This window comes from Glycine max, chromosome 2 (genome assembly GCF_000004515.6).
Source record: "Glycine max cultivar Williams 82 chromosome 2, Glycine_max_v4.0, whole genome shotgun sequence".
Lineage (NCBI taxonomy): Eukaryota > Viridiplantae > Streptophyta > Magnoliopsida > Fabales > Fabaceae > Glycine > Glycine max.
This window is the reverse complement of record NC_016089.4, coordinates 2,247,225-2,262,277: the sequence shown is the minus strand read 5'-3', so window position 1 is coordinate 2,262,277 and position 15,053 is coordinate 2,247,225. Positions and strand designations below refer to the sequence as shown.

Genomic DNA, 15,053 nt, shown 5'->3' with positions numbered 1-15,053 from the left:
TGAAAAGCTAGATGTTTGAGAGTCTTAACTTAAATTTGGAAAAAGTTTTTTGCAAAAAATAATTTAGATGTTTGGGAACACAACTGAAATTTAGAATAAGAAAAAAATCTAAAAAATTAAATTATTGTGAGTTTGAAAATTTATAGCTTATGATTACTTTTCAACTGTTTTCATGCCCTTTCATAAAAGCTGATTTTTTTGTTGCATCGAAACAAAATTTACTGTATTTTTCTTTTCCTCATTTCTATCTACTTTATTTTTCACATTGTTTTTCCTTACAACCAAATCCATCTTAATTTTGCCACTCATTAGTATGATATGGATTTCAAGAGAACAAAACTTTATGCTGGCCATTATTCTACAGAAATACAAAGATAAAATTCCAATTTTGACAAGAAAAAAAGTATAAAAAACATTTTAGATATTGTACCTAAAATTTGTCTCCAGTGAGCTGAAAGTTCCATAAAATAATCAACAGTGTCCCCATTCAACCCTAAATTTTATTTGGCAGTCAATAAATAAAGAATCATTCGTAAACGATAAGCTATTAAGTTCTTTGTATGCGCTCAAAGGGACTAAAGAATAAAGTCTAACAAAATCACATGGGCTTAATTTATTCTAACATAGCTTCACAGATAAACAACAATGTTTAACACTATTACACAATATGTAAACCTTTATGCATTCACGACAAGCAGCATTCTTTTACAAGAATAATAACAATCGTTTCAAAGGTTATATGAAGAGTATCAGCATACTAAACTACATATTAGGTAAATGAATTCATTTTCCAACACACTAACAAATGGTGTTGCTTGAGTACTAACTGAAGTGATCTTGTGGAAATAAATAACAGCTCCATGCCTCTCTTTTAGAAAACAGGAATGAGGTGTCTATAGGACTTAGCAACAACACCTTGAGTATATGATTTATGGGAGCTCTGATGGAGAGATTAATCATCCTATATGCATTTATTATCAGGTGATGGGATTTCAAAGACTACGTAGCTCTTTCAAAACCACCTCCAACCTGCATATGTAACCATTCGGATGATGAACCTCGGCTATACTCTCTTGTAGCTTGAGAAGCGAATGGCATGTCAGTTGTATCGAAAGTTTGCTGATCAAACTGGAACAGCAAGTTTATGTCTCATAAGAATGAAGATTTTGCCACAAGGATGTAAAACTGAACTACAGCAATAATTCTGAGTCTTTTGGCCCCAGATTTTAGTTTCAATGCAGGTTGCTACTCACTTTTAATTTATTTACCCTTTTATTACATAGAACAGTGTTTCCTACCCGTTGCTATCATAGTACCATTTACTATCAAATTTATTTACTTCAAGTATCATATATCCCTAAACTATCCAATCCTGAAAAGCACCAAGAAGTATATCTCATTTATTTGGGGAAGGGAGCAATTGAAGATTCCACCAAATATTTGCAAAGTGCCAAATTAACAACAATAATCTTATCCTACTAGATGAGGTCAACTATGCATAGATCAACAATGTCATTAAACCCAGTTAAAGACCAAATCTTCTAAGATTTTAATTAATAAACATGTGCAAATAAATAAAACAATCAATCCAATGTATGCATAGCGGGTTTATCATTCAGTGCTTGTTTTATCAAAAGAGAAGAAGATATAACACCTCGACAAGTATAAAACAAAGCAAATTAAATATCTTTTCTTGCTTTATACTAAAATATATATAATGAATTTTAAGAAGATAAAACCCCTTTACACTTGAAAAGGTCAAGCTTGAAACAAATAGAATGTATATAAGAAGCTTCTACTCAAACAGAAAAAATAAGTTTCTACCCAAATAGACATCGTCACAATATAACAGGAGCAGTTTAAACTAATCACCCACCAAAAGACAGTTTAATTTAAGTGGGATTAAACCAGATTTCTAGTTATTTAGATTAACTACAGTTCAATACAAAGATGCTGCTTAATACTTACATCTTTTGGAGGAAACACTTCAATTCCGGACTCCATTCTTGAATTTACTGCTTCAAGCTTCATTGACAAAAACTGTGACAAAAAGGTAAAATTACATGGCTCAAAAAAACAAAAAGCTTCATATAACAACACAATTCACACCTCTGCTTGACGCTGAAGCGATTGGATATAATTAATTATCTCATCAAGGACCAATGCTTTCCCAATAACCTGAATCAAAAAAAGTACCTCGATTTATGATTTCCTTGAAAACACAGTATAACATCACCCATGAGGAACAATTTTCAAACTTATTATGAATAGGGTCATCTTAACAGAGACGTACATACATCCACAGATGGCTTTGTTCTTTTCATTTAACAAGTAACATTTCTTTTTCATCTTTTACACTTTATTTTCTTTTTTAGTAATGCAAATGTAGTGAGAACAGAGACAAAACTCAACAGGGAGTGAAACCATACCTTATTACAACCCGGGACTAAATCCTGAAGAGTTTTCATCCTCTCACTGATCTTTTCCCGTCTAGCCTGTCCAACAACATTCCATCACAAAACTAAGTCAATAACTCTTAAACTAAGTCAAATCTAATTAATACAATATTTCCTTAAATTCCCCAAAAAGACACAATCAGCATAACAGTTTCATTATTTTCTAAACCAACCTTTTCAGGTAACAGAAAATCAGAAATTCCACAAGACACATGATATTCCGCGGTGAAGTATTTTCTTTAAAAGTCAAACTAAACTAAAGATGCTTTCAATTAATTAATAATATAATTCTCCATATTTTGTTTTAAAAAAAGGAATTGAGTTGAATTGTCCTGATACTGTAATGACATTTTATACCGTCATTAATCACAACTAATCATGATTGTCATGTATCATAAATTTATTGAAATAAGAATTTAATTTCTATTCATAATCAATGTAAAAAACATTATATTGTCAACAAAAAATTATGATTTATAATTGAATGATAATATAAAATTCTTTTAAACTACTAATCGATAAAGAACTTACTCTAGTAAGAGTTTAATTTCTTTCTTTGTTAATATAAAATATTTTATGACTTTTTTAAAGTAATTATTATATAAATCCATAAATTGGTATATGACTGTTTGTGATTGTATAACGAAAAAAAAATGATGCCTAAAATGATTTATGAATTGGTTAAATCACTGACTCTTTCTGCAAGACTGTGGCTATCAGTAGCTTGACCTCTTCTAGCTCTGACATGAATGTAGTCTTGCTTTGGAGGCTCCGAAGGTGGCTTACCACTTTGCTCCGCAGGCTTTCCTGAACTGTTTTCTCTTCCACCTTCCCCACTCTCACTCGCCTTAATCCGTTTTCCATCACCACCACCACCCTCATCCTGCACACACCACACAAATTCCAACACAAAAAAAATAACAATTAACATTTGTCTTAATAACTAAGATTCGTCGTTAAAAAAAAATCACAACACCAAAACTTTCAATTCCAGCATAAACAAATGACTTGAATACGAATTTAATCCCCCTAAGTTTGCGCTTTTTTAATTTCGATCATTTAAACTTATAAGATTAAAATTGAAAAAACGTAGGAGGACTAAATTCATATTTAACTTCAATCATAAGCAAATACTTTTATTTAATATCTAAAAAAACAAGCAGATCCATTCTCTATTTGTTAATTGAGTGAGGTACCACGGCATTGGTGGTGGAGGCGCCCTTAGCGGATTCCTCCTCCTCCCCGGCAGCGTGGCGGGGCTTCTTGTGGGCAATGCTGGCCGGGTCAGCGTCTCGGGTCGGACCCGGGGCAAAGTCCGCAAAGCTGCCGTGGGCGAAGTGGGGCCTCCTGAGCCCCAGTGCATCTGGCGAGTTGGGAGGCGGGAACTGCCAGATCTCTGACAGGTGAAACGACGTCGTGTTGGCAGCGCCGTTCATTATCGCCGCCGGATCCATTTGTCGTTCTCGGAATAATAGAAATTTGTGTGCAGTCTCTGAATGAGAAAGAGAATGGAAGAAGGGAGAAAGAAAGAATGGATTGTAATCTCCTTGGAGAGTGGAGGGTTGTGCGCAGAGGCTAGTGTACTGTCTAAGAGTAGTAGTATTTCTCTGTCCACCATTACTCTCATGTCACTATTTTAGAGTTTTTTTTATGTAAAAAGCAGTGACGTTACGTAAGCGCGTTTGGTTAAGGACTTTAAGTGGAGATAGTAATATGCTGTGCAGGTGTGGTGACCCAATTAGACATGAGCACGTGATGAAGAGCATCTAATAAGATTAAAGATTAATTAATATAAATATTATTCAATTAATAATTAATATTGCTCTGCTCCAAAGTCTGAAAACATTATTATGTTGGTTTGATTGCACTTAAACTTGGTAGAGGAAACGAAACCAGGAATGATTTTTTTTTTTAGGTGAGAACAAAAAGTTGTGTACTTTTAAAGTTATGATGATTCATATACACTTGAGTTTTAAGATGAGGCCTTAGCCGACGACACTATAATATCATGGGTGGAGTAATAGTTATTATGAGCTTTTGATTGTGATTTAGCCTTTCAAAAAAAAATTATGAGCTTTTGATTTGAGCAGAAGCATACTATATAATTATGGGTGGAGTTTTTTTTTTAATTTTTTACGGAAATTAGTTTATATCATAACTTCCAAAATACAATGGGAAGAATAATTAAATCAGACAGGACTAGAATAAGCAATAGTTGCCTAAGTTAAGCTATGAGCAGTTATATTAGGTTGTCTCTTAATAAACTTGACCTGAAATTTGGATTGATAGCAACACTTTTGAGATATCACATGCATTATTGGAGAGTTTATTGTGTGTCTCAAAGATTACATGTGACTCATATCTAAATGAAATGGCCATGGAAGAACTTGGAGCAAACTAAAAGCCTCACTCTCCAGAACTGACGATCTTTGGGGAGACCAAATGGATTTAACAGTGACCAGAGCAACAGTATCATCACAGAAAATAAAGCCCCAATTTGTCAATCCTTTAGATGAATGAAAAGTTGCCATTTGAAGAAACCAGCTTGCGGTTTGTGCCACTGGACTATTGGAGAGAAGATTGGGTGTGCTTCTTGGTGAAATTTAACATACACAATAAAACAATATATGATATTGATATATAGTAAAACGAGATCATATGATAAAATTCACATAATTTTCTCACATATTTCTCATAGGCAGAAAATAAGAGAGAAGTAAACTTTATTAGAAATAACAATTAACAAATAAAAAGCTTATCTATATATTCTAAATATATAGTGTTACATTAGAAATATATAAAAAAATCATTATATATATATATATATATATATATATATATATTAATTTAACTTTCATTTCTATTTAAATAAGTAATTTTTAATTTCTTTTTATGATAAAATTATTTTCTACTTCTATTTTTCATTTATTATTCTTCACATTCAAACGAATCATAAAAGATACCCTGACCATTTTAAAATAGCATTTAAAAGAAATTTTAAAACCTAAACACACATAAGCATTACAAAAAATGAGATATTTCTAAAACAAATTGAAAATAAATGAAAAAGAAATAGAGAATACAAAACTGGGATCGAGGCGTTGGAGAATTTACTACTAAGTTGTGACTTTATGTTAGAATAGAAAATGAGTCAAATTGAACTCATCTTGCCGTGACTTGATAAGAAATTACTTGACTTGAGTTCAATACAAACTTACAAACAATTTGATTAAGCTCGATAGTTCTATTTGATTTAAATTATAATTATTTTATATATGTTTATTTCATACAAAAACGAAAATTATATGAAATTAATTCAAAATCAATTATAAGAACTTAATGATATAAAATACATTAGTATATATATTATTGTACATAATATATATTAATATATATTGATTTAATATATATATATATATATATTACTCTCTCTGGTTCTTTGTATTAAGAAATAAATGAGTATTCTTTTTCTAACTTTAAGATTTAAGATGTATTAATTGTTAATTTTTTTTTATAATCTTGATCTGTGAAATCTATTAATAAGAAACCATTTCTCATGTATTTATTCGTCTACTAATTAACAGTACAAGTTATACTCATCCGGGGAGGTGCAGTTATATATCCATCATTGTCTTTAATTGTAATTCACGACTCGATTAAAACTGTTATATTATCCATTATTCTTTTACTTTTTTCTTAAAACAAATACTAGCTGAGTTCGATACGAACTCCATTATCGCGTACGTAGTAATTATTTTACTTTCTTTGAAGCATTATTATGATTTCTTTGTAGTAGGAACCCAAAAGGCAAGCCTGTTCATAAAAATGGCCTCTTGACTCTTCCCCTCTCTTCTAAAAAAAAACTCTTCCCCTCACTGTCAAAACTCCCTTTTATATCCAATTTATACAAAAATTGATGAGGTTAATGTATGCATACACCTTGAAATTCTGTAATTTTTATCTTCCTTATTACTGAATAATCACCACAAACACAAACACAAACAAGCCTTAATTTCTCTTTTTATTCTTTTTGATTCGTTGGGAGCTCGAGATAGAGAAGCTTGAATGTGCAGGTCGACTCAGCTAGCCTTCTATAGACTAACAATTTTTTTTGTAAGTACTCCTATTAATTACTTTATTTCTGAGAATGACTTCAACCCAATGATCCACGTAGCCTGATACACCATTGTATCAACTAAAGTTTTACGTGTGAAATTACAATGTCATTTTTTTTAAAGTAGAGTAACTACAATTTTTCATGCACAATTTTAACCTGTTTAAAAGTGCATCAGTTTGAAAGAAAAAACTGATTAAAAAAGCTGGCACATTGGTGGAAAAAATTTGAAAAGGAAAAAGAAAATTGATTCAAATGCACTAGAGAGAATCCTCTATATATTACTATAAAAAGAAAAAATAAATGGCATCGCAATGTCAAATGAAAGAGTACCTAGCTCTATAGCAACAATGAAAAGGACAGAACATACTTCTAAGTCAACATCTGAATCATCCTCTCCCAATTATAAACCTATGCTCAACTTAAAGACACGTTTCTAATCTATCTTCCTTTCGAACCCTCCCTTTCATTTATGTGTTACACTTTCATCTGGTCCAATTGTAGAAACGGTAGTTGCCATCACCAACTCCACCACCTCGCCAAACACCTTTGCCATAACTGATATCAAATTCGGTTAGGCATAGATAATGGCCAGAAAGTTACCTTATTTCTTGCTTTAGATAACACCCCATAAATTATACTCGTGTACTTAACCAGTTTCAGCACATGTGAAAAATGCATAAGTTGTACGAGAAATTTGACCATGAAGTCCCCCATGTGTTAATTTTCATCATATGGTAATAATAATCTCTGGCGGCTAGTGACGATATATGACTAATAAGATCAGTTTAATTGGTTACTATATTTTGTGTCTTTTTTCACATCATGAAGTTTTTCTCATTTTTGATCTTGGTACTACTGCCCTTGTCATTTATCATTTATTCCAATTAAAGATTCTAACAGTCCAATAGTTGAAAAGTTTCACAGATTTGAAGTACTTACCTCGAAAAATTTATAGCTAGGCACCATCTATATTAAGCATTGAAGTGGGAAGTTTCTCCAAAATGATCAAGCAAAAGGACAAACAACTTACATACAAATAAACTGTGTAAACCATAGTGGTGGTAATAACTTTCGTTTTATTTGATTATCTCCTATTCTTTGAGATCTATGATCTTTGGCCACACCAATTGAGTGTTACTTGCATATCTTCTCAGTTTTCTGATAGATTGCATATGAAGTAGAAGTAGAATTTTCTTGGGGTACATATTTTATTTGATTTTCTTGATTATAAATGGTTTATGTATTTATTCAGATGAATTCAGGCACCCTTGGGACACGAATATTTGGAGATTGCCACATGGCTTAGTTAGATGTAATTATTATGTTCTTGTCCCAATGATGCAATTCTAATTCATCTGAGTATTGATCTGAAAAGACTGTTTTCTGGAGCTACTAGGATTACATTTTCAATCAGTGCAACTCAGTGATGTGTTCAAATATCAGACTATATTCAATGATCTGAAAAGACTATAGTCTGATATTTTGATAGCCATAAGGCTTTAATCCTATATATTCATCCCCACGGCAATAATAACTAAGTGTTAGTAAATTATTTTTTTAATTTGAAAATTTATAACTTATGATCATTTTTTAACAACTTTCGTACTCTTTAATAAAAGCTGACTTTTTTTTTTGCATCCAAACGAAATTTATTTTATTTTTCTTTTCCTTATTTCTATCTACTCTATTTTTCACATTGTTTTCCTTACTACCAAATCCATCTTAAATTTTTGTCATTCATTAATATGATATTGATTTCAAGAGAACAAATTAAGACTTTATGCTGACCATTATTCTACAGAATTATCAAGATAAAATTTCAATTTTGATAGAGAAAAAAAGAGTATAAAAAAGCATTTTAGATATTGTACCTAAATTTTGTCTGCTGTGAGCTGAAAGTTCCATGAAATAATCAATAGTGTCTACATTCAACCCTAAATTGTACTATTTGGCAGTCAATAAATAAAGATATCATTCGTAAACAGTAAGCTATTGAGTTCTTTGTATGCGCTCAAATGGACTAAACACTAAAGAATTTAACAAAATCACATGGGCTTAATTTATTCAACATAGCTTCACATACAAACAACAATGTTGACACTATTACACAACATGTAAGCCTTTATGTATTCAGGACAAGCAGCATTCTTTTACAAGAATAATAACAATCATTTTAAAGGTTATGAAGAGTATCAGCATACTAAACTACATATTGGGTAAATGAATCCATTTTCCAACACACTAACAAATGTTGTTACTTGCGTACTAACTGAAGTGATCCCGTGGAAACAAATAACAGCTCCATGCCTCTCTTGTAGAAAACAAGAATGAGGTGTCTATAGGACTTAGCAACAACACCTTGAGTATATGATTTATGGGAGCTCTGATAGAGAGATTAAAGATCCTATATGCATTTATTGTCAGGTGATGTGATTTCAAAGACTACGTTGCTCTTTCAAAACCATCTCCAACCTGCATATGTAACCACTCCGGTGATGAGCCTCGGCTATAGTCTCTTGTAGCTTGAGAAGCGAATGGCATGCCAGTTGTATCGAATGTTTGCTGATCAAACTGGAACAGCAAGTTTATGTCTCATAAGAATGAAGATTTTGCCACAAGGATGAAAAACTGAACTACAGCAATAATTCTGAATCTTTTGGCCCCAGATTTTAGTTTCAGGGCAGGTTTCTACACACTTCTAATTTATTTACCCTTTTATTTACACAGAACCATTTTCCTACCTGCTGTTACCATCTACTATCAAAATTATTTACTTTAAGTATCATACGTATACTTTGAATTTAATGGTAATACCCTGAATTTTACACTGTCATTCAATTACAAATCACAAACTTATCATAAATGATGATTTATGATTGGATGACAATGTAAAATTATTATACAATATCAGTGGCCATTTTTCTCGTATACTTTAACTATCCAATCCTGAAAAGCACCAAGAAGTATCTAATTTATTTGGGGAAGGGAACAATTGAAGATTCCACCAAGAATTTGCAAAGTGCCCAATTAACAACAATATCAACAATAATCTTATCCTACTTAGTGAGGTCACTTACATAAATCACACATCATTTAGCTCAGTTAAAGATCAAATCTTGAGATTTTAATTAATAAACGTGCAAATAAATAAAACAATAAATCCCATGTATGCATAGCAGGCTTACTATTCAGTGTTTGTTTGATCAAATGAGAAGACATGACACCTCAGCAAGTATAAATTATAATGAATTTTAAGAAAAGAAAACCTTTTACACTTGAAAAGGTCTAGCTTGACAGAAAAAGAATGCGTAAAAGAAGCTTCTACTCAAACAGACGAAAGAAGTTTCTACCCAAACAGATATCCTCGCAATATAACAGGAGCCGTTATAAACACAACCCACCAGAAGACAAAGTTTAAAATAAAGGGGATAAAACCGGCTTTCAAGTTATTCAACATTAAATGAAGTTCAATATAAGGATGCTGCTTAATACTTACATCTTTCGGAGGAAACACTTCGATTCCGGGGGCAATTCTTGAATTTACTGCTTCAAGCTTCATTGACAAAAACTGAGACATAAAAGTAAAATTATAAGGCTGAAAAAAACTACAAAGCGTACATATAAATTTTCCAACGAAATACCAACAAAATTCACACCTCTACTTGCCGCTGAAGTGATTGGATATAATTAATTATCTCATCAAGGACCAATGCTTTCCCAATAACCTGAACCAAAGAAAATACCTCAATTTATATTTCTTAGAAGACACAGCATAGCACAAACCGTGAGGAACAATTTTCAGATATGTTATAAATTGGGTCATCTTACCAGAGATATACATACTACATACACAATTATCCCTAAATGATTCTTTTTCTTTTCATCTGACAAGTAACATTTCTTTTTTTCATCTTTTACACTTTATTTTCATTTTTAGTAATACAAAAGTACTGAGAGCAACAGGCAGTAAAACCATACCTTATTACAACCCGGGACTAAATCCTGAAGAATTTTCATCCTTTCACTGATCTTCTCCCGTCTAGCCTGTCCAACACCATTCCATCACAAAACTAAGTCAATAACTCTATTAGCAAAGACCCAAAAATTCAATATTTCCTTAAATTCCCCCCAAAAGACACAATCAGCATAACAATTTCATTATTTTCTAAACCAACCTTTTCAGGTAACAGAAATTCCACATGACACATGATATTCCGCAGTGAAGTAAATTCTCGGTACTCCTATAACGCCTACCCCAACCATCACCCTTAATTATATAGTTTTCTCCCGGTTTTTGTTTTAAAAAATAATTGAATTAAAATGCACAATCGCATATTCTCATGTACGTTAAATTAGTAGACTTGTATACTAGTATTTCTTTAAAAGTCAAACTAAAATAAAGATGATTTCTATTAATTGATAATATAATTCTCCCTATTTGGGTTTTTTAAAAAAAGAATTGAGTTGATTTGTCCCGTATAATATCGTTTTATATCATCATTTAATCATGAATAGTCATGATTGTCACATATGATAAAGTTTATTGTAATAAGAGTTTAATTTTTATCCGTAATCTATGTAAACAATTATCGTCAATAAAAAAATTATCCTTGGTATGACTTTTAATATAATTATTATAAAAATTAATAAATTTATTATAAATAATGTAATTGAATCATAATGTAAATTCATTTACACGATTGTGGATAAACTATTTACTCTTGCAAGAGTTTAGTTTTCATCCTCTACTAATATAAAAAAATTAAGATAATTATCATAAAAACCATCAAAATGGTATACGACTTTTTATAATTGTATTGCAATATAAAAAACCAAAAACTATGAAAAACAAATTAAACAGGAGGGGGGAGGGGGGTAGGAGGAGGTTCCAAGGAAGTAGGAATTAATACTGACTCTTTCTGCAAGACTGTGGCTATCAGTAGCTTGACCTCTTCTAGCTCTGACATGAATGTAGTCTTGCTTTGGAGGCTCCGAAGGTGGCTTACCGCTTTGCTTCGCAGGCTTTCCTGAACAGCTTTCTCCTTCACCTTTCCCACTCTCACTCGTCTTAACCCGTTTTCCATCACCACAACCCTCATCCTGCACACACCACAAATCCCAAAACCAAAACTTTCATCCTTAACACGAAATAAATTACTTAAATATAAGTTTAGTTCGCGCCTTTTTAATTTCGATCCTTTAAACTTACAAGGTCTATAATTTGATAAACGCGAACTTACGAGAACTAAATTCATATTTAACGTTAAACATAAACAAATACTAGTTGTAACAAAAAAAAAAACAGATCCATTCTCTATATTGAAATTTGAAACCAATTCTGTTTATATATTTTTTATTTATTTAATTGGAGATCATTGAGTGAGGTACCACGGCATTGGTGGTGGAAGCGCCCCTAGTGGATTCCACCTCCTCCTCCTCGGCTTGGCGGCGCTTCTTGGGGGCGATGCTAGCCAGGTCGCGACCCGGGACGGCATGTCGGGTCGGACCCGGGGCGAAGTGGGCCCTCCTGAGGCCCAGCGCGTCTGGCGCGTTGGGAGGCGGGAAGTGCCAGATCTCTGACAGGTGATATGACGCCGTGTTGGCGGCGGCGTTCATCATGGCCGCCGGATCCATTGTCGCTCTGGAAACAGTAGAAATTTGTGTGCAGTCTCTCAAAGAGAAAGGAAGAAGAGTGGCATTGAAGGGAGAAAGTGAGAATGGTTTGGATAGTGATCTCCTTTCGTTGGAAACTAGTAGTAGAATAAGAATAGTAGTATCTGTATTTGTCTGTCCACCATTACTGTCAATTTCTCACTGTTTTAGAGACACCCACCTCGGGACTCCCAAAAACCAAGTCACTCCTCTTTTTTCTTTTCTTCCTTTTATATCACTCATCTAATGTATTTTAAGTTTTTAACCCATTTAAAATCTATAAGTCTTTTTTTATTGGATAATTGATGTACACATGTTCTATTGTAAGATTGGTAATTGATACTACTATTAATTTATATGCATTTTTTATTAAATATTAGCATTATGAAATTAATTTTATCAAATTTAATTCTTCTTTACTTCAAACAAGTACTTTAACATGAGAATTCTAAGAGTCTACTTGAGGTGGTTGTATCCTTTTTAGTGTTTAATTTTTTAATACAAATTTTAAAATAAAATGTGTTTAAGTGAAATAAAATTATTTATAACTAAGATTTTAAGATAAAACAAAAATAATTTTAATATTATGTACTTGTATAACTAAATCATTAAATTATCATCAATTTATTTTAAGAGATTCATGACAATAATGATATCATTATTGTAATTATCACTGATATCATTAATGTTTCAACTAATATTTGTCATCATTATCTATTAATAACCAAAATTGTCATTGTCTTTGTGAGAGTCATCATCCTTATAACTATGATTCAATATCTTCTTCACCATTACAATTAGGTTTTACATTGACACAATAAAAATAATTTTCATCATCACAATCATTACCCGTATCATTACTCTCACTTGACAATCATTATCATGATAACCACTATTATTCTTGTAATAATGATCAATATTATTGTTGATTTCACCACTATTAAAATTGTTGTAATTTAAACTAGTATCATCCTTATTATCACCATTTGTACTACTATTTTTTTCTATCATTATAACTTCATTATGGTGATGGTTATTACATGATCATTCTCTCTTACCATCACCAAAGAAGCTTGAACCAAGAAGAAAATTATTTATTGATGAATTTAAATTTACCATTTGATTTCAAATTTTAGAAAGTAAAAGTCTAAAACCCACACAACTTTGAAACTAAAAATTATAAAACTGAAAACTACTTTTAGTTATTACAATTTTCAAAACTTAAAACAAAGAATCATACCAAACAAGACCTTAGATAAATTAAAACAATCACTACAAGTTGATATATGTATTCCACAGTGACTATTAATAAACGCGCACCATGTCTTGTGGGGTTTCAAAACTTTAGTTGATTATTATTATTATAATTAACATATGATATATGAAAAAGGTTTTGAAATAAAGTACTTGATCGTTGTTTAGATTCGTGGACGTGCACGAGAGACCATTCGTGGTACTATGCTTAAGTATTTGAACAATGACACTTAGGATTATATTAAGTATGATGATGACACTAGATTAACATGCATACATATATTTTAATTTATTTATGATTTGGATGCGTATTTGAAGCACCGTTTAACTAGTCCAGTATGGACCTCGTTTGATATTGACACTAAACTTGTCCACTTACGCTGATCCGTTTTGTTTTCTGGGGTTGGGGGTCATCGAATTAATTCTTTGAAGTGTATTGCACCCTGGATGTCCCCCTTTTCTATAAATAATTGATGGTCCCATCTCATAATTGACAATTGTCATGCAAGTTATGAGAGGGGAAATAGGTAAATGAAAACAAAAAGTTTGGACTCCTTATAATAACTTAGTTTAAGGGATAAATGATTAAATCACAGTTTCATCATTAAAACAGATAAGTAGGTTATCGTATTATTATACTATGATGATTTTCAACTTTATTGTTTAATAAATTAAAATTATAAACTGAATTCTAAAGAATTGTTTTTCCTTCGGATCCCTTTTATATTTATATTGCCAAGTTTTGTGTATTCTTTTATATAAAAAGTAAAAAGCAGTGACGTTACGTAAGCGCGTTTGGTTAAGGACTTTAAGTGGAGATAGTAAATAATATGCTGTGCAGGTGCGGTGACCCGATTAGACATGAGCACGTGATGAAGAGCATCTAATAAGATTAATTAATGTAAATATTATTCAATTAATAATTAATATTGCTCTGCTCCAGAGTCTGAACATTATTATGTTGGTTTGATTGCACTTAAACTTGGTAGAGGAAACGAAACCAGGAATGATTTTTTTTTTAGGTGAGAACAAAAAGTTGTGTTTCAAAGTTCAGACACTTTTAAAGTTATGATGATTCATGCACTTGAGTTTTAAGATGAGGCCTTAGCCGACGACACTATAAGTCTATAATATCCAAGGAAGTTTGGGAGTAATAGTTATTATGAGCTTTTGATTTGAGCAGAAGCATATATAATAATGGGTGGAGTTTAACATGCACAATAAAAAAATGAAGTTGATATATACAGTAAAACTGTAAAAGAAATATCGTTATGGTAAAATTCACATAATTTTCTCCCATATTTCTCATAGGCAGAAAGTAAGAGAAAAGTAAACTTTATTGAAAAACAAATAACAAATTTATCTCTCTATATGTGTTCTAAATATATATTATTACATTAGAAAAATATAAAATCAGTTAACAAAAATATCTTTTAATTCTAACTTTTCTTTTCTAATTAAATAAGTATTTTTAATTTTTTTTATCATATAATTATTTTCTATTATTTTTTTTCCTACATTCAAATGAATCAAAAAAAAAATCAATAGATGTAATTAAGTTAACAATACACACA

At 31.5% G+C, this 15,053-nt stretch overlaps 2 protein-coding genes across 3 annotated transcripts; both read right to left on the bottom strand.

The window, feature by feature from the left end:
- Positions 1 to 684: 684 nt before the first annotated feature.
- LOC100782014 (transcription factor BHLH094) lies at positions 685 to 4,105 on the bottom strand. 2 transcript variants are annotated; one of them, XM_003519181.4, is made up of 6 exons: positions 3,653 to 4,103; positions 3,151 to 3,339; positions 2,430 to 2,495; positions 2,110 to 2,178; positions 1,969 to 2,040; positions 685 to 1,128 (listed from the first exon to the last, which is right to left on the bottom strand). In XM_003519181.4, exons 1-6 carry the CDS (start codon positions 3,908 to 3,910, stop codon positions 1,000 to 1,002), a joined length of 783 nt encoding a protein of 260 aa, XP_003519229.1. In that variant the 5' UTR covers positions 3,911 to 4,103; the 3' UTR covers positions 685 to 999. The 2 variants fall into 2 exon arrangements, with proteins under 2 accessions (XP_003519229.1, XP_006574570.1); XM_006574507.3 differs by lacking the exon at positions 2,110 to 2,178 and having other exon boundaries at positions 3,653 to 4,105.
- A 4,503-nt stretch (positions 4,106 to 8,608) lies between these two features.
- LOC100778795 (transcription factor BHLH089) lies at positions 8,609 to 12,464 on the bottom strand. The gene is made up of 6 exons (XM_003519175.4): positions 11,962 to 12,464; positions 11,488 to 11,673; positions 10,552 to 10,617; positions 10,230 to 10,298; positions 10,070 to 10,141; positions 8,609 to 9,144 (listed from the first exon to the last, which is right to left on the bottom strand). The coding sequence occupies exons 1-6, from the start codon at positions 12,205 to 12,207 to the stop codon at positions 9,016 to 9,018; spliced, it is 768 nt and encodes a 255-aa protein (XP_003519223.1). The 5' UTR covers positions 12,208 to 12,464; the 3' UTR covers positions 8,609 to 9,015.
- Between the last annotated feature and the right edge of the window lie 2,589 nt (positions 12,465 to 15,053).

Coding starts and splice junctions, on each gene's coding strand:
- LOC100782014 (XM_003519181.4), bottom strand. CDS start 3,910: ATGGATCCGGCGGCGATAATGAACGGCGCTGCCAACACGACGTCGTTT. Junction 2,179..2,429: donor TAGTCCCGGGTTGTAATAAG/GTATGGTTTCAC, acceptor TTTTTGATTCAG/GTTATTGGGAAAGCATTGGT. Junction 2,041..2,109: donor CGCTTCAGCGTCAAGCAGAG/GTGTGAATTGTG, acceptor TTTTTGTCACAG/TTTTTGTCAATGAAGCTTGA.
- LOC100778795 (XM_003519175.4), bottom strand. CDS start 12,207: ATGGATCCGGCGGCCATGATGAACGCCGCCGCCAACACGGCGTCATAT. Junction 10,618..11,487: donor GCCACAGTCTTGCAGAAAGA/GTCAGTATTAAT, acceptor GGTGTTGGACAG/GCTAGACGGGAGAAGATCAG. Junction 10,299..10,551: donor TAGTCCCGGGTTGTAATAAG/GTATGGTTTTAC, acceptor TCTTTGGTTCAG/GTTATTGGGAAAGCATTGGT.